The sequence below is a fragment of the Lissotriton vulgaris genome, chromosome 4_1 (assembly GCF_964263255.1).
Source record: "Lissotriton vulgaris chromosome 4_1, aLisVul1.2, whole genome shotgun sequence".
Classification (NCBI taxonomy): Eukaryota; Metazoa; Chordata; class Amphibia; order Caudata; family Salamandridae; genus Lissotriton; species Lissotriton vulgaris.
Genome location: NC_141691.1, coordinates 45405887 through 45428413, shown reverse-complemented (window position 1 = coordinate 45428413; position 22527 = coordinate 45405887). Strand labels below are relative to the sequence as shown.

The 22527-nt window shown below is 50.1% G+C and overlaps 1 protein-coding gene across 5 annotated transcripts in view; it reads right to left on the bottom strand.

The window, feature by feature from the left end:
- The window catches only part of ZMYM3 (zinc finger MYM-type containing 3), a 539665-nt gene that overhangs the window by 180967 nt on the left and 336171 nt on the right, over positions 1-22527 (bottom strand). For all 5 annotated transcript variants that reach the window (XM_086918270.1, XM_086918269.1, XM_086918272.1 and 2 more), the window contains one exon: positions 20877-21225. In XM_086918270.1, the coding sequence (XP_086774396.1) occupies positions 20877-21225 (349 nt within the window). The remainder of the gene's footprint in view (positions 1-20876; positions 21226-22527) is intronic.

Here is a 22527-nt window from a genome sequence, read left to right as displayed (position 1 = left end):
TCCACCAGTTCCTCAACCTGCACTTGCTCTTCCGACTGTTCCTGCTCCTTTGCCTTTTTCTATTCCTACTGCTCCTCCGCTTCCACATACTCCTGTTCCCGCTACTGCTCACGCTACTGCTCCTGTGTTGTTAACCCCTGTTGTTGCTAATGTCTCTACTCCTTCTCTTGTTAGTCCTGTGTCTTACTCTTCTCCCTCTACTCGTAATCGTGATTCTCCCCTTGCGACAAACTTCTTTCAGTCGCTCGGACCTGTTTTTGGGTCTGCTGGTTCTGATGGTCCACAGAGACGTAGCCAGCTTCCTGGTAATAGAGAACGTGTTGCGCTATACAATATGGCGATGGGTTGGATGATAAACCCTGTTAGAAGTCCACCTCGTGTTGTCCTCGAAACGTTTGATCAATTCAACATACCTACTCAGAGATATGTGTTTGATGAAATGTGCAAGTTCTTACATGATCAGATAGCGGCTGTTGCGCCTGACGAGGTGCTGACCGCCCTGTCTAATCTTCGGCTTCAGTTCGCAACTGGACTGATAGTCGACACTAATGTCCGACGTGCTATTGAACGGTTGCTATCTCTTCGTCCTGCTCCTATTCCTCATGCATTGTTCGTTGAGGACATTGAACAACGAGATGGGTCTGGCCAATATCCTATGCGAGAAGTTCCGCCAGTTTGGGTACCCGCTGATAATACTAATGCTAATGCTCCAATACCAGCACATTTCCAGAGAGTGTGGATACACCTCCCTTGGAAACGATCGGAAGTGCTTCAGGTGAAACAAACTTTGCCTGATCCTCGCAAAAATCCTGCGGGGTATTACAAAGAATTATCGCAGCTCGTAGACGCTACGATAATGAATCTGGCCGATATCGACATGTTGTTTGGCAATGTCGTGCCGCAACCGGTATGGGCCAAGATTCGTCACCAAGATCACGCGAATGAATTAGGTGGTGATTGGGCTGCCATTACAGCGGCAGACGCTGGACAAGTGGCTGCTACTAAACCCGATCAGTTGATTGAACTTCTTCCCCAGCGAATCATTACGTTAATGAAAACGCTTATGCCAGCTATGAGGGTAAATTGGGACAAGTTGTCAGCCTGTAAGCAGAAGAAAGATGAGAGTGTTTCAGACTTCTTTACGAGGTTCGAGGAAACATTCGTCGATCATAGTGGGCAGGATATGGGTACTGAGGGTGGACAGAGGTTGTTTGTGGATAAATTTGTATCGAACTTATTGCCCGACTTGTGCAATAAATTGAAGAATTCAGAAAGTGCGTGGGCCGTTTCTACCTCAGCTCAGATATTGGCTACGGCACAATATTACGAAAATAGAGAAAAAGAGGAAAATGACCGCGCCGATAAAAAGACGAAAGAGCTGAAAACTAAAGTGTTGTTACAACAAGCATATCCGCCGCGTTCTAATCAGAATGCGCCTCAGCAGAATAGATCGCAGTCGCAATCAAATAGATCGCAGCCGCGTAATGATTCATCTTTTCAGAGATCTTCGTTGGGGTACAACCAATGTGCTTATTGTAGACAGGAGGGACACATTAAATTCAATTGTCCTGCTTTAAATGACCGTAGTGGTGGTAATTCGTCTAGAGGAGGTCGTGGTGGTGCACAGCACGCATCACGTGGTAGAGGTCGTGGTGCTCAGAACGACCGTTCTGATAACTCGTCAAATTCTAATAATTGTTTCGACCAACGTGGATCATCGCAAGGACGATCTGCGCAGTACAATGTAGACGATTATTACGTCGATCAGGGAACTGACGATAGTAATTACTAGGACAGCCAAAGACAAGGAGAGGGAGTGGTATCAGTTCCGGTTGATCAGAGAGGGCCTTACGTCGCAGTTGCTACATCGGGCGTCGTTGAGCCTTTTCTGTTGGACACTGGTGCAGCGAAAAGTTCTATCATGCATTCGAAACTCCCTGGCGCACCTTTGTCTGGCTTAACAAATGTATCTGTTGGATTCTCTGGCGCCCCCGTTAGCAATCCAGTTTCGCGCCCTTTGCCCCTTAAAATTGGGCCTCGTGAGCTCGAAGCTCCGTTGATTTTAACCACTGGTTGTGGTGAAAATCTTTTGGGTCTGGATTTGCTTAAACGCTTGTATGCGACTTTGTATTGTTCTCCTGCGGGTATAAAGCTTACGTTAGGAGAGAGGGTAGTCTCTCCCATGTACTTGTCCCTCGATAAGCTTCCACCGGAATTGAGTTCTCTTCCTGCATCTTTGTGGGCGACGGGTCCAAACGACGTGGGCCTACTTGATATCTCCCCTTATGTTGTTCAGTTGAAATCGAATGTGCGATTGCCACGTATTCCCCAATATCGTATCTCCCTGGATGGTGAACGAGCTTTGTTAGCGATCATCTATGATTTGATCGAGAAAGATGTCATTGAAGAAACTCGGGGAAACGTGTGCAATAGTCCTGTACTGCCCATTCTTAAACGTACTGATCCTACCAAACCGCCTGTTTATCGTTTTGTTATCGATTTACGGGAGGTGAATAAAATTGTGGTTCCTCAATTCCCTGTTGTGCCTGACATTACGGCGCTACTGACTCTGATTCCAGCTACAGCTTCATGGTTTTCGGTGATTGATTTGAAAAATGCGTTTTTCAGCATCCCGATTGCCGAAGAGAGCAGGGACCTTTTCGGTTTCTCTCTTGGTGGACGTAGCTTCCGGTTCAAACGCGCTCCTCAGGGCTACTGTGAAAGTCCATCGATTTACAGTCAAGCTTTGAAGGGTCAACTAGATGCGTTTAGGTTGCCGGTTGGTGCGGCTTTAATCCAATACGTCGACGACTTATTGGTGGCTGCTGATACTCAGGACATTTGCAAAATTGCTACAGTGTCGTTGCTGCAACATCTCTGTGAGTTAAATCACAAGGTGTCACCTTCTAAACTCCAATATTGTTGTCAAGAAGTAACCTATCTAGGTCACTTATTGTCAAAGGAGGGAAGGAGATTGACCCCAGAGAGAATTGCAGCGATTGCGCGCATGGCTGTGCCACAAACCCAAAGAGATGTGCGTGCCTTTCTAGGTATCACATCGTACTGCAGGCAGTGGATTCCTAATTTTTCATTGCTAGCGAAACCATTGGTGGCTCTTACGTGCAAGGATGTTTCGACTCCTTTACCATGGACGGAAGAATGTCAGAAACGTTTTTCTGAATTACGTGATTCATTGTGTTCGGCCCCTGTGTTAGGTACCCCTGATTACAGCAAGCCGTTCACGTTATATGTTCACGAGAGGGAAGGTTGTGCTTTAAGCGTCTTAACGCAACCTTTTGGTGGTAAGCAACGTCCATGTGCATATTTTTCCTCGACCTTAGACCCAGTAGCTAGAGCATTGCCGAGTTGTTTGAGAGCAACTGCGGCAGCTGCGGTCTCCATCCGACAATCAGCAGGATTGGTCATGGATAATATGCTTACGGTGATGGTTCCGCATGCAGTCGATACTCTTTTGAACCGTACGAAAACTCAGCACTTGACGAGTGCGAGGTTATCTGGGTACGAATTGACGCTCTTGGCAAGCCACATTCAGATAAAACGTTGTAATGTCCTAAATCCGGCAACTTTGTTACCAATTAGTGCAGAGTCAGATGTAGTAGCAGAACATGACTGCTACTTGCGTACAGAGGAGGAAACAAAAGGTCGTGTGGACCTTAAAAACACCCCATTGGAAGACCCGGATGGCACCCTGTATGTGGATGGGTCATGTTTTAAATTGCCGAATGGTGATGTGACTACTGCTTATGCTGTGGTGACATTGAATACTGTTGTTGAGACTGCGAGATTGAGTCAAAATTCTGCCCAAGCTGCAGAGCTGATCGCTCTTACTAGAGCATGTGTATTAGCAAAAGGTAAACGTGTGAATGTGTACACCGATAGTCAGTATGCTTTCGGTGTAGCGCATAGTTTCGGACGATTGTGGCGAGAACGTGGTTTCTTGACGTCACATGGCACGAAAATACAGCATGGCCAGCTTGTGAACGATCTTTTGGATGCATTGACTTTGCCTGCTCAAGTTGCAATTGTTAAATGTAGTGCGCATCGTAAGGTGACGGATGATGTTGGTCGTGGTAATGCGTTTGCAGATGAGATTGCTAAGGAGACTGCCCGGAACCTTAGCACTCGAATGTATGTGACGAATTCGGTTAGGTGGCCTACAGAATCAAATATGTGTGAGAATACTATAGAGAGTGTGAAAGCAATTCAGAATGAGGCCACCGACACTGAAAAGATGAAGTGGAAAGAAAGTACGGGAAGGTTGGATGTGAATGGTTGCTGGATTGATTTGTCAGATCAGAAAAGATGGATGTTGCCTGATGCGTATGTACTGGCCGTTGTGCAAATGGCACATGGGTTAGCACATATTAGCGCGAAAGGTATTTGCAAGTTGTTGGCTGATGTGTGGAAGAATGATGGAATTACTAAGTGTGCTGAACGTTTGGTGAAGAATTGTATGGTGTGTATAATGTACAATCCTGGCAAAGGAACCCCAACTCCCCCTGGCAGTTTTGCTCCTCCTTCGTATCCCTTTGAGGTGATCCAATTGGACTTCATCCATATGGAGCGATGCAATAACTTGAAATACGTTTTGGTTGTGGTTTGCGCATTCTCCCGATGGATCGAGGCCTATCCCCTCAAAGATAATACTGCTTTGTCTACTGCGAAAATCCTACTGAAGGAATACTTTCCTCGGTATGGAATGCCTAGAGTCGTGTGGTCAGATAACGGAAGTAAGTTTGTTGGAAGTGTGATGAAGAGTGTGTGTAAGGGCCTTGGAATTAATCAGAAATTCCACAGCGCCAATCATCCCCAGTCAGCTGGATTGGTTGAAGGGTACAATGGCACCCTTAAACTGAAATTAGCGAAGATCCAGGCTACGACTGGACTTTCGTGGCCTGACGCTTTGCCTCTAGCATTACTGTCAACTAGGGCGACTGTACACTCCCGAATAGGGCTTAGTCCCTATGAAATAGTGTTCGGCCGTCCTGCGAATGTGTGGGGGGTTCCTAGGCCAGGTATGTTTGTTGATCTTGAGTACCCGATGTTGATTGACTACTTACATGACTTGACTGCTAAACTGAGGTTAATTCATCAACAGGTTTACGACGCCTTGCCGACGCAGACGGAGGGTCCAGGCCACCAGCTCCAGCCTGGTGATTGGGTTGTCACCCGAAATTTTTCGCGCAAGAAGAATCTGGACCCCCGCTTTGTTGGACCTCACCAGGTGCTTTTGGCCACGAGGACTGCCGTTCGTCTTGAGGGACGGAAGAACTGGGTACATGCTACCCATTGTAAGCGAGTCCCTATTCCTTTGCCGGCAGACCCGTGGGTGAGGAAAGGCATTGCGTCAACAGAAGCAGCGACATTGCCGGCGTTTGTACCTTTCAGTGACGCACAACTTGTTGGTGAACACTCAGCGCAGCAGAAAGCCATTGTTGGAACATTGTCAGCAAAAGACTCAAGACCAGACCAACGAACTGATCAGCAGGACGCTGTCTCTTCGACAGATCCTTTGTTTGACGAGCAGACACGTCCTGGGAAACATCGATATTCTTTGCGTTCTCATACTAAGGACAAATAAATTTTTTTCTTGCTTTGCTGAAACTGATAACTGCAATATCTTCGTTTCCCATGATCAACTTTGAACATTCGTATCATTGAAAATTGTTTTGTACATATATCAAGATTTTTTTCTTGTATCTTTTTCCTTCCACGGCTGAATTATTGTGCTAAATAAATACATATTGTGTATTGAGGGCCGTAGGGCCGCGCGCGTACTTCCTTCTGGACAGTAGGTCTTGACGCTAGGTTAAAGGCCGTCGGTTCCTAGGAACTCCTGGGAATTGACTATTGCTGCACAGAACGAAGTGCGTCAAGAAACGTTGCGGACGGTCATAGGGAAATGGCATTTTCAAAGCTGAACGATTTGGAAGGAGCTCAGGCGTATAGAGTCAAACTGCAGAAACTTAGTCGTACTAAATGTTTTGTATCCCAATTGTTTGTACTGTTTTTAACTGCTTCTGCATTTTTGGCGGGTGGGGTGTATTACACTATGTCTTACTTCTTACTTCCTACCCCTACTCCTACTCCTTACCCTAACATTACTTCTACTGCTTCTCCTCATTCCTTTCATATGTTACCAGAACACGAACAGGCTAGACGTGTAGAATTCCGCAACAATTCCTTTATCCAGCTCCTCCATCAGCATCAGTTAGTGGTTAACACTACTAATTGTTGGGTGTGTGGGTTGATGCCACATACTACGGGTAAGGGAATTCCATATCTGGTGTTACCGTATAGTTCCCAAGGGTCAGCTCGAGCATACCAAACAATGCTTCGAAGCGCACTAGGTTTCCACCCCTCTCCAGAACGTTCCCCCAAACCGGGTCCTACCTCATGGCAGTGGGTGGTATCGATGATAATACAGGATTTGGAAGATGAGATCCATGATGCTTATCTCATCCCTAAGGCAGAGGTACAAGCCTATAGGGCACCGAATAGAGGGGAATATAGTACGTTCACTAATGAAAAGCAGCTTAAAAGCTCGTCTCCAATATGGGTCGTACCCCACACTGGTAATTTTTGTCTTGTGGGTCGTGGCTCGCAAGCCTCACTTGGAGTAAGTGCTTGCACTGAAAGTTACGTTCTGTCAATGTCCCCGATCCCTGTGCTTCTGGCTGCCAAGGGTACGTACTTCATCTGTCATGATCGTGCATACACATGGTTGCCCGCAGACTTCATGGGCTCATGTTTTGTTGCAAATCTGTTGCCTCCGACGTTCACTGTAGATGCCGATTACCACAAGACTAGAGTTGTACGAGGCGTAATTAGTGGAGAGGATACTGCCGGTCAAGAGGCAGGAGACTTTTTCAAGGGTTTCCTCCCGTTTTGGGGACCTATGGTTAATAGTAGGAACCTGAGACATTTGACTCGAGTGGTAGAATCGACAGCTAACATTACTGCCAGTGCCCTTGGTAATATCACCACAGAACTTCAGGCGGAGAGACTTATGACATTACAAAACCGTATGGTTTTAGATGTTGTCTTAGCAGATCGCGGTGGGGTATGTAAAGTGATCCATTCGAGCTGTTGCATTTTCATTCCAGATAATGCTCCTACTGTCTATCAAGCCATCTCGAAGTTGCACAAGATCTCCGAATCCATACACGTGGATGTAGGGGATTGGACGCTACTTGGTTGGTTTTGGGGCCTGGTGTCGACTTGGGGTTGGAAGATTCTGACGATCATCGGGGTTGTGGTAGTGTTCCTGTTCACGTGTTGCCTTTGTGTGCAGTGTGGTCCTGCCTTATGTGGCCTCTGTGCTACAACGTGTATGAGACAACCATCTGTTACCAAGGGGACTCGGTTGGACAGAGCTATGCTACAACGACATCTTGATGGTCTGATGAATATCGAGTATGATTCCGACTAGTGCTTGCCTACATGAGGGCAAAAGGAGCGTCTGAGGTTCCGTGACAATTGTAAGTGGTGTTTTCGACTCACACGAATATGGTCGAGTCTAGTATCTATGAACCGCAAATGACGAGTTTAGCAAGTGTGCGCAGTTTCGCTGTGCTAACTTAAACCGTTCGTTTGTTATGTGGGTTTGTCATCTGTACCCACGGGTTCCATCTTAGATACGGCATCCATTTTGTCTCTTGCCCTCAAGTAGCCAGCGAACGGACGCTGTCCGCTTCGCGACCCTGGGACTCCCAAGATATTTGCGGAAGACACATGTTCTTTGAAAGTGTCTTTATGACGAGGGGGATGCTACTGTAAGGCAGATGGCGCCGCTCGAGGCTCATCTTGCCGCACGGGCTTATTGTCTCAGCCGTGCATCTCATTAGGCACGTCCCTTTGATGCCTGTATCTCGTGCTTCTCGACACTCCCCTTTTACACCCTTTCCGATCTCCCCACTGTTTCCGTCTTCCTCTGCACCTGTCTTCGTTCCTGTTTCGATCTACTTTACTGCTGATTGGAATTTGCTAATGGTGGGAAGATGGGTTTTTACAGTTGGGAACCGCCAAATGTTTCCGCACTTATGTTCCGGATCTTGTGTGTTTCAAAGTGATCTAAGCGACCCCTCTGAGAGCGACTTGTGGGAACCAGGTTGTAAACTATTGTGTATCATGTTATCCTATGGGTAGAAACTGTATAAAAGGAGCGATCCACAAATACAATTTGAAGCAGTCTCCCCGAACTACACTCGATGTACTTCTTGTGACTTCTGTGTTCCCTGCAGTAAATAAACCTTGACTCTTTGACGCCGAAGGAAGTGTCCCGTGTCTCTGTGATTTGTACGCCGGAGCAGGTTACCCACGAAGGTTTCAGGTGTTGTGCCCTGGCACCGCTGGGTCCAAAGAACCCAGTCCTTCACCATTACACCCACACTGATGACAGTGTGGAATTTAATGCTAAGTGCGCTCAGAGGGCATCTTAAAGATGCCCCTAAAAATCGACATAACTCCACTGTCCATGATGAGTGGCTGCTCGCCAGCTGTCACCCCCAGACATATTTCTGGACACCTAGGTTGAGCACCTCCCACTCTCGGGGCCCTGAAACAAAGCACATCCTGGGCAGAGGTGGCAAGCCGCCTCCCCAGGACAGGCAGGGTTCCCAAAGTGCACAAGATGACCCTGCACACCCCAACAATTAGTTAATACAATATAAATGCTTAATATGCATATGTTCACAAAAGATCCAATTGTTCTCCCAAGAATATCCAAAGTCAGATTTCTTCTTTAAGCAATCCTTTTATTCACAATTGAAGATAAAAACCAATAGCCAACGCGTTTCGTCCGTGACCGGACTTCTTCAAGGCTACATTTAAAAAGATACAAAAAATATATATAAACATATGTACATGATATAGAAAACTTGTCCACAGAAGAATAATTCATACTATTCAACAGAGAGTAAAATTACAGAGAACCAGACATTTTATTGTATCTTTTTAAATGTAGCCCTGAAGCAGTCCGGTCACGGACGAAACGCGTTGGCTATTGGTTTTTATCCTCAATTGTGAATAAAAGGATTGCTTAAAGAAGAAATCTGACTTTGGATATTCTTGGGAGAACAATTGGATCTTTTGTGAACATATGCATATTAAGCATTTATATTGTATTAACTAATTGTTGGGGTGTGCATCTTGTGCAATTTGATGTGTAAAACAAAAAGGATTTTTTGTTTTCTAACTTTGGGATCTAGGGGATTGTATCCCAGACCATCTGTACCCACAGATATGTATACATTAGGAACTTGGTCACCGGTGCGGGCATAATAGCCTTAATCCCCTCTGCTGGCTTGAACCAGGGTTCCCAAAGTGGAAGCTTCAAAAGACTGCCGCCTTTGTGAGCCTACCCAGTCATTTGCTGCTCCCAGCAACTTGCCCCCGTAGGTACTAACCGACGAGAAAACCAAGACAGGAGAAGAGGAGTGCCAACCTTTACCAACCCTCAGGTGGGGGAGGCGAGGCTCAACTCTTAGTCCCTGCCATCTTGAAGATGTGGGAGGGGGGTGGACCCAGCCAACCTGAGTGAGGCTCATGCCTCCCTCCCACTGGACAGAGGCATAATAGGGGGGGGGGTGTAACCACCCCAAGGAAGGGACCCATTGGTCCCCCACCTGTACCTACCAGAAACTTCTATAAATTTAGTGTTTAGGGGCTGTAGGAAGCTGGGTTTCTGTTGCAGTAACCCATCACTTTTTGCCAGACTATTGATGCATATTGACTTGATGTACCTTGGGTCCCTACCAATCAGGTTCCCAGGGCATGTGTTCTTTCCCAAACACTGTACCTTGTACCCCCAATTGGCACCTCTCTGGCCACATGTCATTCCCTTGTAAAAGGTACCATGGGTAACAAGGGCACTGTGGCCAGGGATGGCCTCTAAGAGCTACAGCACTTATTATGCCACCCATAGAAGCCCTGTACCTTTACATACACACAATGTCAGTGCAGGATGCATGTTTTGGTGCAGAACAAAGTGAAGAGTCAACATAGCACACACCCCTGTGTGCCATGCCTACAACCACCTGCCCTGGCATAGGTCAGCCACCCCTCTAGCTGTGTGCACTATACAAGTGGAGAGGGTACAGGGGCATGAGCCCTGTACCCCTACAGTGTCAATACCAATTCCTAGACACTGTAAAGTGCAGTAATGCCATCAAGAGTATATGGTGCTGGGAGTTTGTCATTACGAACTCCACAGCACCATAATGGCTTTACTGAAAACTGGTAAGTTTGGATACAAAACTTCTCAGCACATGAAACCCACACTGATGCCAGTGTGGGATTTAATGAAAAATGCACAACTTAGAGATGCACCCTGAAAAACGACCAGCCTCTGGTGGGTTCGCTGACTGGTAAACACCAGCCTGCCACCACCACAAGACATGTTTCTAGACCCCTGGGGTGGGAGCCTTCGCTCCCTGAGCCTAGAAACAAAGCCTTTCCTGAGCGGGTTGGTCACACCTCGCCCAGGCAAGGAAGAGCCATCTGTGGCAGGGGAGCTTCAAAGGCCTGGCAGCCTTTGTAAAGCGCCCTCCAGCCTCTTCTGCCATCAGGAGCAGGCCCCCTTTCTGTCTCCTCTCCTTTTCGGCGGGAAGACAGGCGGGAAATATCAGCCAGTCCAGAAGGTGTGCTTATCTCTGCCACCCCTCAGGCGGGGGAGGCGAGGTGAAGCCTACTCTTCAGTGCCCACCATCTTGCAGACAGCAGGCTCTCCCCAACCTGGATTAGGGATTGTGCTCACTCCCCCACGTGGGGTGAGCACACCAAGGGTGTAGTCACACTAAGGTCAGTAGCCCATTGGCTCCTGAATTAGAGACCCCTAAAACGCCCCTCAAATAAAGTATTTAGGGGACAGCTCTGAACAAAGAAGTTAGATTTCCGCAACCTACGAAGAAAAAGGACGAAAGAAAACTCCCAGCAGAGGAGACTGCATATAACACCTGACTTGGCCCTAGCTCTACCGGCCCACCTGCCGTTTCCAGAGATTCTGTGCCACAAGTCACTTTGTCCTGCAGCCGGTGACCCCCAGAACCCCTGGAGGACTGACGGCCTTCAACAAAGACTGGAGCTCCTGTAAGCAGCAGTTCTGTTCAAAAGAAAACTCCCAAGACAGACTCCGAGCCTGCTGAGGACAGAGAAACCCGATGTGTGGAACCACCACTGTACCAGTCGCCTACAGCCCAAGCTAGAGTGGCCCACCGGTCCCAAAGAGGTACCCCAGCGATCCAGAGTTCGAGTCCACTGTGGGTTGACCACTCCAGGTCTCCCCAACGTCACCTGCAGCCTCTGCACAGAGAACCCCCAACCGTGAGTGACCCGGTAAGGTGAAATCCAACCTTAAAAGACACCCCTGCATCCAGCCACCCTACGTCCTAGAGAAAAGAACTTATAGTTTCTTACCTGTCGGTGTAGTTTTGCAGCTTGAAGACTTTCTGGATTCACTATGCTGTGCATTATTCCGCCATCTAGTGTTTGGGTCCGGAATTGTAGACTCTTTTCTCTTTTTTTTTTCTCCCCCGTGGCCCAGCTGGCCGTCGACATACCACCATTTGGTCTCCTTCGGGACGTTGACGTGCTTCCTGTGGAAGCTCCCAACTTTGGTCGCCATATTCGGATTCTTTTACATTGTCTTGTGTTATTCTTGCTTTTCCTCTTATTTTCTATAGTCTTTTTCATTTTTAATCCCTTTCCTCCTGTCATCTTTCTGGCGGAGGTGGGTGGGTTCGCTAGTGAATCCAGAAAGTCTTCAAGCTGCAAAACTACACCGACAGGTAAGAAGAACAAGTTACTTACCTTCGGTAACGATATATCTGTAAGAAACATTAGTTAGTGTTAGATTCCTTACCTTAGAATATCCCCAGGCGTCAGTCTGGATCCGGAAACTTTTGCGTAGCAGTACCCCTGCGCGTCGGTAGGCGTCGTCTGCAGGCGTCCCCTGCGGCTCCGCGTCCGTCATCGGCGTCGTGCGCCGTGATGACGTCGCTGGAGTATATAGACGCCGCCTCCGCGCGCTGACGTCAGTTCTTTGCACACAGCTTTTCCGCGCTAGGAGACGCAGAGCCATAAGAGAACCAACACTGGTGCCATGTAAAAACTAGGGCCCTGAAAGGGATGTCCTTAACCCTAGGTATCAGTTCGCAGAACGGGGAGGATGGGTGGGATCGGTAAGGAATCTAACACTAACTAATGTTTCTTACAGATATATCGTTACCGAAGGGAAGTAACTTGTTCATCTGAAAGAAACACGTTAGTGTTAGATTCCTTACCTTAGAATACATACCCCAGCAATACCAACCCCGGTGGTGGGTCTGCGAACCAATACAATACTACACCAGAAAGTCCTGGAGGACAGAACGGCCAAAGAAGCCATCCCTCCGGACTTGACTGTCCAGGCAGTAGTGCCTCGCAAAGGTGTGCAGCGAGGCCCACGTAGCCGCTTGGCAAATGTCCTGCAAGGGGACTCCCCGGCCCAGGGCAGTGGTAGCCGCCGTGGCCCGAGTGGAATGGGCCCTCAGCCCAACAGGAGGCTCCTTCCGAGCCAAAGAGTAGCACGCTTTGATGCAGAGGACGACCCATCGAGAGATGGTTCGTTTACAGACCGCCCGTCCCTTCGTCGCACCCACGTAGCCAACAAACAGTTGGTCATCCACCCGGAACCGGCGTGTGCGATCCATGTAAAATGAAAGCGCACGTTTTGGGTCCAGACGATGGAGCCGCTCTTCATCCTTTGAAGGATGCGGAGGCGGGAAGAAGGAAGGGAGGGTGATGGACTGCCCGATGTGAAAGGCCGAAACAACCTTGGGCAGGAAAGAAGGTCTAGTCCTCAGAACCACCTTGTCAGGATGAATGGACAGGAAAGGAGGTTGGACAGAAAGAGCCTGGAGCTCACTCACTCTCCTGGCAGAGGTGATGGCAACCAGGAAAGCCGTCTTCAAAGTCAGGAGACGGAGAGGGCAAGAATGAAGGGGCTCAAAGGGAGCACACATCAGAAAAGTTAGAACCAGGTTCAAATCCCACTGAGGCATCACAAACGGAACAGGTGGAAACATGTGAGTGATGCCTTTCAAGAATCGAGTTACAATCGGGGATTTGAACAAAGAAGGCTGATCAGGAAGCCTCAAAAAGGCTGAAAGGGCAGAAAGGTAGCCCTTGATAGTGCCCAGAGCAGAGCCCTGCTGAGCAAGAGAAAGAAGAAACAGAAGAACCTCCGAATGAGGGGCAGAAAGAGGATCCACAGCCTTTGCTGTGCACCATGCCACAAATCTGTTCCACCGACAGGCGTATACCGACTTAGTGGAGGGACGCCTGGCTGCCAGAATAACATCACAGACTTCAGGAGGCAAGTCAAATGGCCTCAACTGCCGCCGCTCAATCTCCAAGCATGGAGGTGGAGACTGGACAGGTTCGGGTGGAGGACCGTCCCCTGCTGCTGCGACAGAAGGTCCTCCTGAAGGGGCAGGCGGATCGGGGGACCGACTGACATGCTGAGTAGCTCGGGATACCAGTATCTTCGAGCCCAGTCCGGAGCCACAAGGATAACTTGGGCCCGGTCGCGCCTGATCTTCTTCAGCACTCTGGGCAGAAGTGGTATAGGCGGAAAGGCGTATAACAGACCACAACTCCAATCGCGCCGAAAGGCGTCGCCGTGCGAGTGCCGTCTTGGAAACTCCAACGCGCAGAACTGATGACATTGCGCGTTCCCTTCGGTGGCGAATAGATCTAACCAAGGCTCTCCCCATTGCAGAAAGATGCCTTGCGCCACGTCCGAGTTCAGACGCCATTCGTGATCCATCGAGCACCGGCGGCTGAGTTCGTCCGCCCTGGCGTTCAGAGAACCTGCCAGGTGTTGAACCGTCAGAGTCACGCCCTGACGGTCCAGCCATTGCCAGAGGCGCAGAGCCTCCTGGCAAAGGGTCCACGACCCCACACCGCCCTGTTTGTTGCAGTACCACATGGCGGTGGTGTTGTCGGTGAACACCTGCACTACACTCCCGTTGACAAAGGGGAGGAATGCCTTCAGTGCCAGACGAATCGCCCGCAGCTCCAACAGATTGATATGGAGCCGGGACTCCGCCGGAGACCAGATGCCTCTGATCTCTGCCTCTCCCAAGTGGCCACCCCAGCCCTGGAGGGACGCGTCCGTCACGACAACGTGCTCCGGTTGGGGAAGGGAGAGGGACTTGCCCCTGACCCAATCGCGGTCCGTAAGCCACCACTGCAGTTGTCTCGCAGTGCCCTCCGAGATCAAGACGTGGTCGGACAAGTTGCCCTGATGCTGGGCCCACTGAAACTTCAGGTCCCACTGCAGAGCCCGCATCCGCCACCGAGCGTGATGCACCAGAAGGATGCAGGAAGCCATCAGTCCCAGCAGCCGCAGCGTCAATCTGACCGAAACCCGGGATAGCGGCTGAAAGATGGGAATCAAAGCCTGAATATCCCGAACCCGCCGTTCCGGAGGATAAACCCGAAACTGCGCCGAGTCCAGAACCGCTCCGATGAAAAGGAGCTTTTGAGAGGGACACAGGTGTGATTTCGGCACATTGATGGAGAACCCCAGGTCGTGCAAGAGGTCTGCCGTCATCTGAAGGTGGTGGACGACTGACTGGGGCGAGCCCGCCTTCAACAACCAGTCGTCTAGGTAGGGGAAGACTGAAACCCCCAACCTGCGCAGATGGGCTGCGACCACCGCCATCACCTTTGTGAACACCCGTGGGGCGCTGGTAAGGCCGAAGGGAAGCACGATAAACTGAAAATGCTCCTGGCCTACCGTGAACCGCAGGTAACGCCGGTGGGCCGGCAGGACGGGGATGTGGAAATAGGCGTCCTGCAAGTCCAACGCTACCATCCAGTCTTGTGGGTCTAGAGCAGCCAAGACCTGAGCTAACGTCAACATCTTGAACTTCTCCTTCCGGAGGAAGCCGTTGACGTTCCTTAGATCCAAGATAGGACGTAGGCCCCCCTTGTCCTTCTTGGGCACCAGAAAGTAGTGGGAATAACAACCACGCCCTACTTCTGGCCCAGGAACGCGCTCGATGGCCCCCTTGGCCAAGAGGGCCGTAACTTCCTCCTGCAGAAGTGTCAAGTGGTCCCCCGACACACGGTGGTTCTGCGGTGGCATGGCTGGAGGAGAGGTCTCGAAGGGGAGGGAGTAGCCCCTTCGGACGATTTGCAGCACCCACCTGTCCGAAGTGATCGTGCGCCAGTGAGCGTGGTGATGGCGAACCCTGCCACCCACTGGCGTCACATGGGGCCGAAAGCACGGACTAGGAGGATTTTGGGGTAGATGCTGCGGGGGAAGGTGTGGTCTGACCCCGCCGTTGTCCCCGACCGCCACCACGGCGGTTTCCACGGCCGCCACCGCGTTGAAAGGACTGTTGCGGCGCGTGGCTGGCAGCACGTGTGGGGGCGCCCCTTCCTTGGCCACGAAAGGGACGAAACGAACCCGTTTGCTGACGCTGGGTCGAGAGACCCAAGGACTTGGCCGTGACCCTGGAGTCCTTGAAGCGTTCCAGCGCGTGGTCCGCCTTGTCACCGAAGAGGTGACAGCCATCGAACGGCATGTCCATCAAGGTATTCTGGACATCTGCCGAAAAATTGGCGGATCTCAGCCAGGCGTGGCGACGAATCGCCACTGTCGTTGACATAGCTCTGCCCAGCGAGTCGGCCGTATCAAGACCACACCGTATTGAATATTTCGCTGCATCTCGGCCCTCAGCCACAGCCTGACCGAGTTTTGCCCGCACCTCCATGGGGCATTCTGGCAGCAGTTCCGCGACCGTATCCCACACAGAGTGGGTGTAGCGGCCCAAGAGGCAAGCGGTGTTGCAAGACCGCAGGCCCAAACTAATGGACGAAAAGACCTTCTTGCCAAATTGGTCATACCTCTTGGATTCCCGGTCGGGCGGGGCCGACGGGAATGCGGACTGGGAGGTCGAGGCCTGGATCACCAGACTCTCAGGAGTGGGGTGGGCAGACAGGAACTTGGGGTCGTCCGGACAAGGACGGTGGCGCCTGGCCACGTTCCGATCGACAGGCGGACCTGAAGCGGGCCTGGACCAAGTGCCCAACAGAACGTCTGACAAGGCTTCATTAAACGGCAGCAGTGGCTCCTGTGGGCATGACTGCGGTTTGAAGACCTCGGTGAGGATGTTAGGCCTCACGGCCGCGACGGGGAGCTCAAGGTGTAAGGCCTTGGCAGCCCTCATCAGCACCACAGAATAAGCAGCTCCCTCCACCGATGCCACGGAAGGAGGAGAGATCAAACCAGGGTTAGGAGAGTCGTCCAGACCACTGGCATCCCCCAAGTCACCTGTCCAGTCCGGGTCATACTGGCACTCGCGTGACAGAGGGTCCTCGGACCCCTCCCAACCTTCACCGAACTCTTCATCTTCTCCGTATTCGGAGTCAACGATGTAGACCGGCTCCTCGGGGTTCATGGGCCCCATCGGCGCCGGGACCGGCGTCGAGCGACGCCCGTCCGGCGCCGCGTCCGGCGCCGGGGAAGGTAAGGGGACGGCGCCGCCCGGAGCCGGCGTCGGAACCCCGCCGCCGGCCGGAGCCGGCACCGGAGAACCGGCGCCGCGCGGGGGCGGCGTCGGGGGTAACCCCGAGGGCAACGGCGCCGGGGAGGCCGGAAGACCAGCCGGCGCCGATCCCGAAGGCCCTTGCAGCGCCGGGGTCGGAGCCGTCGGCGGCGCCGGGGCCGGAGCACCAGACGGCGCCGAGGCAGGGACACCCGAACCACCAGGGCCCCCAGACGGTAGCACTGGGCCCGAAGGCACCGTAGGCCCCGTCGGAGAACCGAGCGCCCTCATGGCCATGAGGAACGCCTCGATCTCCTCAGGCGTCGCACCGTGCCCAGGGACCGGAGGGTATGAGGCAGGCCGCGCCGGCGACTCTCGCGGAGCCGCGGGGTTGTGGTCACCCGAGCCCCCGGCCGCATCGCGCGAGCGTCGGGGGGGAGTCGGGGGTACGATGACGACGCCCCGACTTCTTGTGCTTCCTACCTGACGAGCCTGACGAGTGGTGTCGACTTCCGGAACGCTCGGCGCGGCTCCGCGATCGCTCCCTCGAACGCTCTCTCGACCTCCGGCCGGACCGGGACCGCTCCCGGTCCCGACGTGGGGCCGACACCCAGAGCTCCAGTAGCTTGCGGGACCGCTCCCGCCTAGCCTTGTTGGTGAGGGCCCGGCAGTCGACGCAGGAGTCCACGTCGTGGTCGGGGCCCAGACACCGGAGACAGAGGCGGTGATGGTCTGTGACCGACATCGTGCGCTCACAGTCATCACAGTGCTTGAACCCAGGCATCCTATCAGGCACAAAGTAAGAAATATACTTCGAAAAACTTGGTCAAAGACCGGAGTACTGCTCTTCAGATCTGCGTCCACTGGCGCGGAAAAAAGAACTGACGTCAGCGCGCGGAGGCGGCGTCTATATACTCCAGCGACGTCATCACGGCGCACGACGCCGACGACGGACGCGGAGCCGCAGGGGACGCCTGCAGACGACGCCTACCGACGCGCAGGGGTACTGCTACGCAAAAGTTTCCGGATCCAGACTGACGCCTGGGGATATTCTAAGGTAAGGAATCTAACACTAACGTGTTTCTTTCAGATACTATACGTTTAGCAGAGTGAATCTTTCTGGATTCACTATGATGTGCATAGACTTTGTAGCGGTGTGTCCTTATTGTGGTGGCTGGGTGGAAGATAAACACTGGTTACTGAATATGTTTTGTAAGACCTTCTGTCCCGCTTGCGCATCTTTGTTCATTTGGATATCTACACAGTAGTGCTTAGTGAACGTGTGCACTGAAGACCATTTTGCTGCTTGGCAAATGTCTTGAATTGGTGTGTTAGCTAGAAACGCAATTGTTGCTCCTTTCTTCCTTGATGAGTGAGCCTGAGCTGCTCCTTGTAAAAGTTGTCCTGCTTGTTTGTGGCATAGTTGTATGGTTTGTGCGATCCACCATGCAATGGTATTTTTAGTAACTGGTAGTCCCAAGAAAATGCTGGGAAGGAAACAGTTGCTTTGTCTTTCTGCACTCGTTTGTCCTTTCTATATATAGTGCATCACATCCCTCCTGGTGTCCAGTGTGTGCAGCACTCTTTCTGTGCTTGTGGTTGGTTTTTGGGAAAAACTAGGTATTTGGATTGTTTGGTTGATGTGGAATTAAGACACCACCTTTGGCATGAAGTGTGGGTCTGTTCTCATTACAATCCTATCACTGTGTATCTGCAGGTAGGGCTCTTGAAGTGTTAGCGCCTGCTACTCACTTATTCTTCGTAGTGATGTGATCGCCACTAAGAAGGTCGTCTCACCCAGCTAGAGGGGTGGCTGATGTATGCCAGGGCAGTGGGTTTGTCGGAATGGCACACAGGGAGGTGTGCCATGTCGACTCTTTGTTTAGTTCTGCACCAGGACACTCAGCCTGCAAAGGCAGTGTGTGTGTGTGTCAGTGTACAGGGCCCCTAAGTCTATCCCAATAAGTGCTGCAGCCCTTAGGGGTCTTCTCTGGTCACAATGCCCTGGGTACCTAAGGTACCATTTACCAGGGGCTGACATGTGGCCAGAGATGTCAATTGGGTTTAGGCTTCAATTCAGTTTTACTGAAGGAACACAGGCCCTGGGCACCTGATTGGCAGGAGCCCAGGGCACACTCAGTCAAAGCACATCAGCAATTCAGTAAAAAGTGGGGGCATACCAATGCAAAAAAGATGGCACTTTCTCACAGATCCCTTGTTGGTTCTAAAATAAAACAACTGTATCTTTTGATACAAAACAATTGGCCTACAGTTCAGTTCTTGAGCGTGTGAGACCATTTGCTGACTGAGTGTGTACAACAAATGCTTTACACGGTCCTCTGATAATGCCTTACTGCTCGACCAAGCTACCACTTTAGAGAGTAAGGTTATATCTAACTTTAGCCTCTGCCAAACCACTGGGGACTCTATACACACTGTACCTTACTTTGGTCCAGTATATATAAAGCCACTTTCCTACAACAAATATTTTTAAAGGCACCAACAAATCCAAAGAATAGACCTGTATATTTGCCTGAAGCTGTTGCCTCCCCTCACCTTATGATGCCACCAGTTCATGTGGGTGTTTGTGCCAGTAGCAAAGCTGTGAGTACCATGAGGTGCAGATAAAACACGGTCTTTAAATCTGAAATGAAACACACTAGAGGATAAAAAAGGACGGTGCTGGTCTCTTTTGCAAAGGGTCCTTCTGAGGACACGGTGTACCTGCCTCCCATTACTGCCTCCTAATGCCATAAGTCCCTGGCACTCTCTGGGACGTTAGTAATTCTCTACCCATGGGCCTATTGCACCGAAACGAATGCCTGCTCGCGCCTGCTTTTCATCTAGTCAAATGTACATCACAGCGATGCTCACCAATAGTAACGAGCATAAAACTGGTAAAGAGCATATGCAACTATTCCTTTACTTTTCTAACAATCGCGACATCAACACTTCACTTTAACATACCGCAGGTGCCGTGATTGTTGGAAATGTAAAGAAATAGGTGCGCAGTTTAAGATCTCAGTTTTGGAATTTTATACTCGTTTTCAACAATCATGGCACCGGCGACATGTTAAAGTAAAATGCAGGTGCCGCGATTGTTGGAAAAGTCAAGAAGCAGCTTATAAAACCCCACAACTGAGATATTAAACTGCACAACTATTGGTTTACTTTTACAACAATCACGCCACCCGCGGATTGTTAAAGTAAACGCAGTTGCCGCGATTGGTGAAAAAATATACAAATAGATAACAAAATGTACCTGTTTTCTTTCTTAACAATCCTAAGAGCATCCAAAGGGGGACCAGCGTCTTTTATCACTATGGTGCACCGCACAGGCCCACATGAAGAATAAAACATGCATGACTTGTCCACAGCCCTGAAAATGATTGAGCTTGTTTGCCAGAAACGTAGAAAGTGCACCCAACCAAGTCATCACCCATCATGGTGACACTCTGTTTGCATACTGATGAAGTTTACAGCCCTAGACGATGGTCCGATATCAATAACAGCAGCGGGGACTGAGCGGTGGCAACGGCACACAATAAACAGCGCCATTATTTTACATTAGGCAACCTTTCACTTCCACTGCACATCGAGGGGGCCCAGCTACAGTGCCTCCTCGCGCCGCTGCTGTTTACCTAATCTCAGACTTGCAAAGAGAAGCATTACGTCACTTATTTAAAAACTATGTAAACAGGGCAAAAATGTCACCTGCAGTCGCAGGTCAAACTCATCAGGTGGCTCGATAGAAATAGAATAATATATAAAAAGAGCAGCAGCGTTTTTATTTTTGCATTGTGCTTTAAAGTGAAAGCGAGATGCAAAAATGAACACGCTGCTGCCTCGGCAGGAAAACTCAGAGTCTGCCGGGATCCCCCTGTCCTCCCCGTGACACCGTACGCCTCTGCACTCCATGCCTGCTTCACAGCTGTGGTGAAGAATTTTCTTATCTGCTTGTTAAATAAACAAGCAGATAAGAAAAGTCTTCACAGCAGCCGCAAAGCAGCCTATTGTGTCCGGAGGGGCAGTCCGAAAAGCGGACAGGGTGTCAACCAAAAACTCTTTTCCAATGTGCAGCCAGCGTTTACCATAAACGCTGTCGCTACCCAATGGAAAAGAGGGGCGGGGATTAGAATCTCTTTTACAAATCTTGTATTTACAATATCTCCCGCAGAGGAGCAGCAGGGCTCTGCCTTGCCCAGGCGAGACCTAAAAAGAACACACACAACCACCCTACATAAACAATGAGAAATATAACCTATAATTATAAACACTGCCTCCTTTCCATAACCAAGTGTTTCTGCCATCACTCACAGCCAAAGCGCGGGTCATCCACTTTACTGGGCTCTCCATTTGCATACTTGGCCTGTACCCACGTTCTCCACGCGTTGACACCATACGAATGGTTCAAGCCGGTGGTGTTGGGCTGACTGTTGGGCTGACTGTTGGGTTGACTGTTGGGCTGACTGTTGGGCTGACTGTTGGGTTGACTGTTGGGCTGACTGTTGGGCTGACTGTTGGGCTGACTGTTGGGCTGACTGTTGGGCTGACTGTTGGGCTGACTGTTGGGCTGACTGTTGGGCTGACTGTTGGGCTGACTGTTGGGCTGACTGTTGGCTGAGTCCCGGGAGCAGCTCTCTGGCAAAGCCAGGCGCTTCTGGCCCTATGGAGAAGAGCAAAGTGATTAGAAAACATTTTATATAAAGAGTTGGATAAAAAGAAAAAACAGATGCTAGAAGAACCTGCTGCCACTTTTAAGAAAACCTTTGATGGAAATGTATCCCTTCCAACCAAACACCTCTTTGACAACCAGCATAGGTAGTGAGAGCACACAACAGAAGCAGCGTCCAGCACATTACCAAAAGCAATCACACTCCCCTTACCCACACAATACATGTCTTAAGACTACTCCCATGAGCTGCAAACCTCTCTTTACAGAAGAACAAGTAATTCCAACTCAGAAATAAGGTACCTACAACAAAAGGGTTAGGTTACTTAGCCTGTAAGCATCTGTTACGTGTAGTGCTGTAGATTCACATGATGTGCATACTACTACTGTAGGAAACTGGCTCTATACATCAAAATGAGGGATAGTGTGTATAGAGTCCAAGTGTCCCCAGAGGTAGGCAGAGGTTAAAGTTAGATAGAACCTTTCTCTCGATTTGTGGTAGTGTGGTCGAGCAGTAAGGCAGTATCAGAGGACAGTGTTAAGCATTTGTTGTACACACTCAATCAGCAAATGAATTCACACACTCAAGAACTGAACTCTAGGCTATTGTTTTTGTATAAAAAATATACTGTTTTATTTTTAGAACCAAGCAGGCCGGGCACATGTAAGCATAAAATACTTTACAGGAATACGTTGCTTATTGTAGAACAGTTTGAAAATGCAATGGAAATTGTACTTTGTTTTATTTACAGGGGATGCAGTAGGTTGCAACACTTAGCAAATACAGTACATTGGAATGAAAAGGCTTTTTCAGTAAATTGCAGGTAAGTTACTTTTCTCGTTACTTTTCTAACTCTGTGCTGGATGCCTATATTCAGAAGTGGGACATTTCCTGGAAACAGGTAAGTAAATATGTTTTTTTAAGAATGTCTTTAGATTTCAAAACTCCACACATTCAGAAGTTTTTTTGGAAGAAAATTGTCAATGTTATCCTATGGAGAAAAAACAGGTTAACGGTTCACAGGTAAGTAATTGTCTGTGGGAGTTAAGGTTCTGGGGTTAGACTCGGGGGTCCCCCAGCGTCAGTGATGCACTTTTGTTTCACCCTCAGCGGCACCAGGGCGGCCGGGTGCAGAGTGTTGAGGCCCAGTGTTATCCTATGGAGGATAGGGGGGCCTATGGTTGGTGGCTGCTGGCAAGCAGGCCATACGGCTGTGGGAGCGAAGCTCTTGGGATTAGGTCAGGGTAAATAGGGAACCAAATTAGCACCAAAGTTGCCCCCTCAGTGGCAGTAGG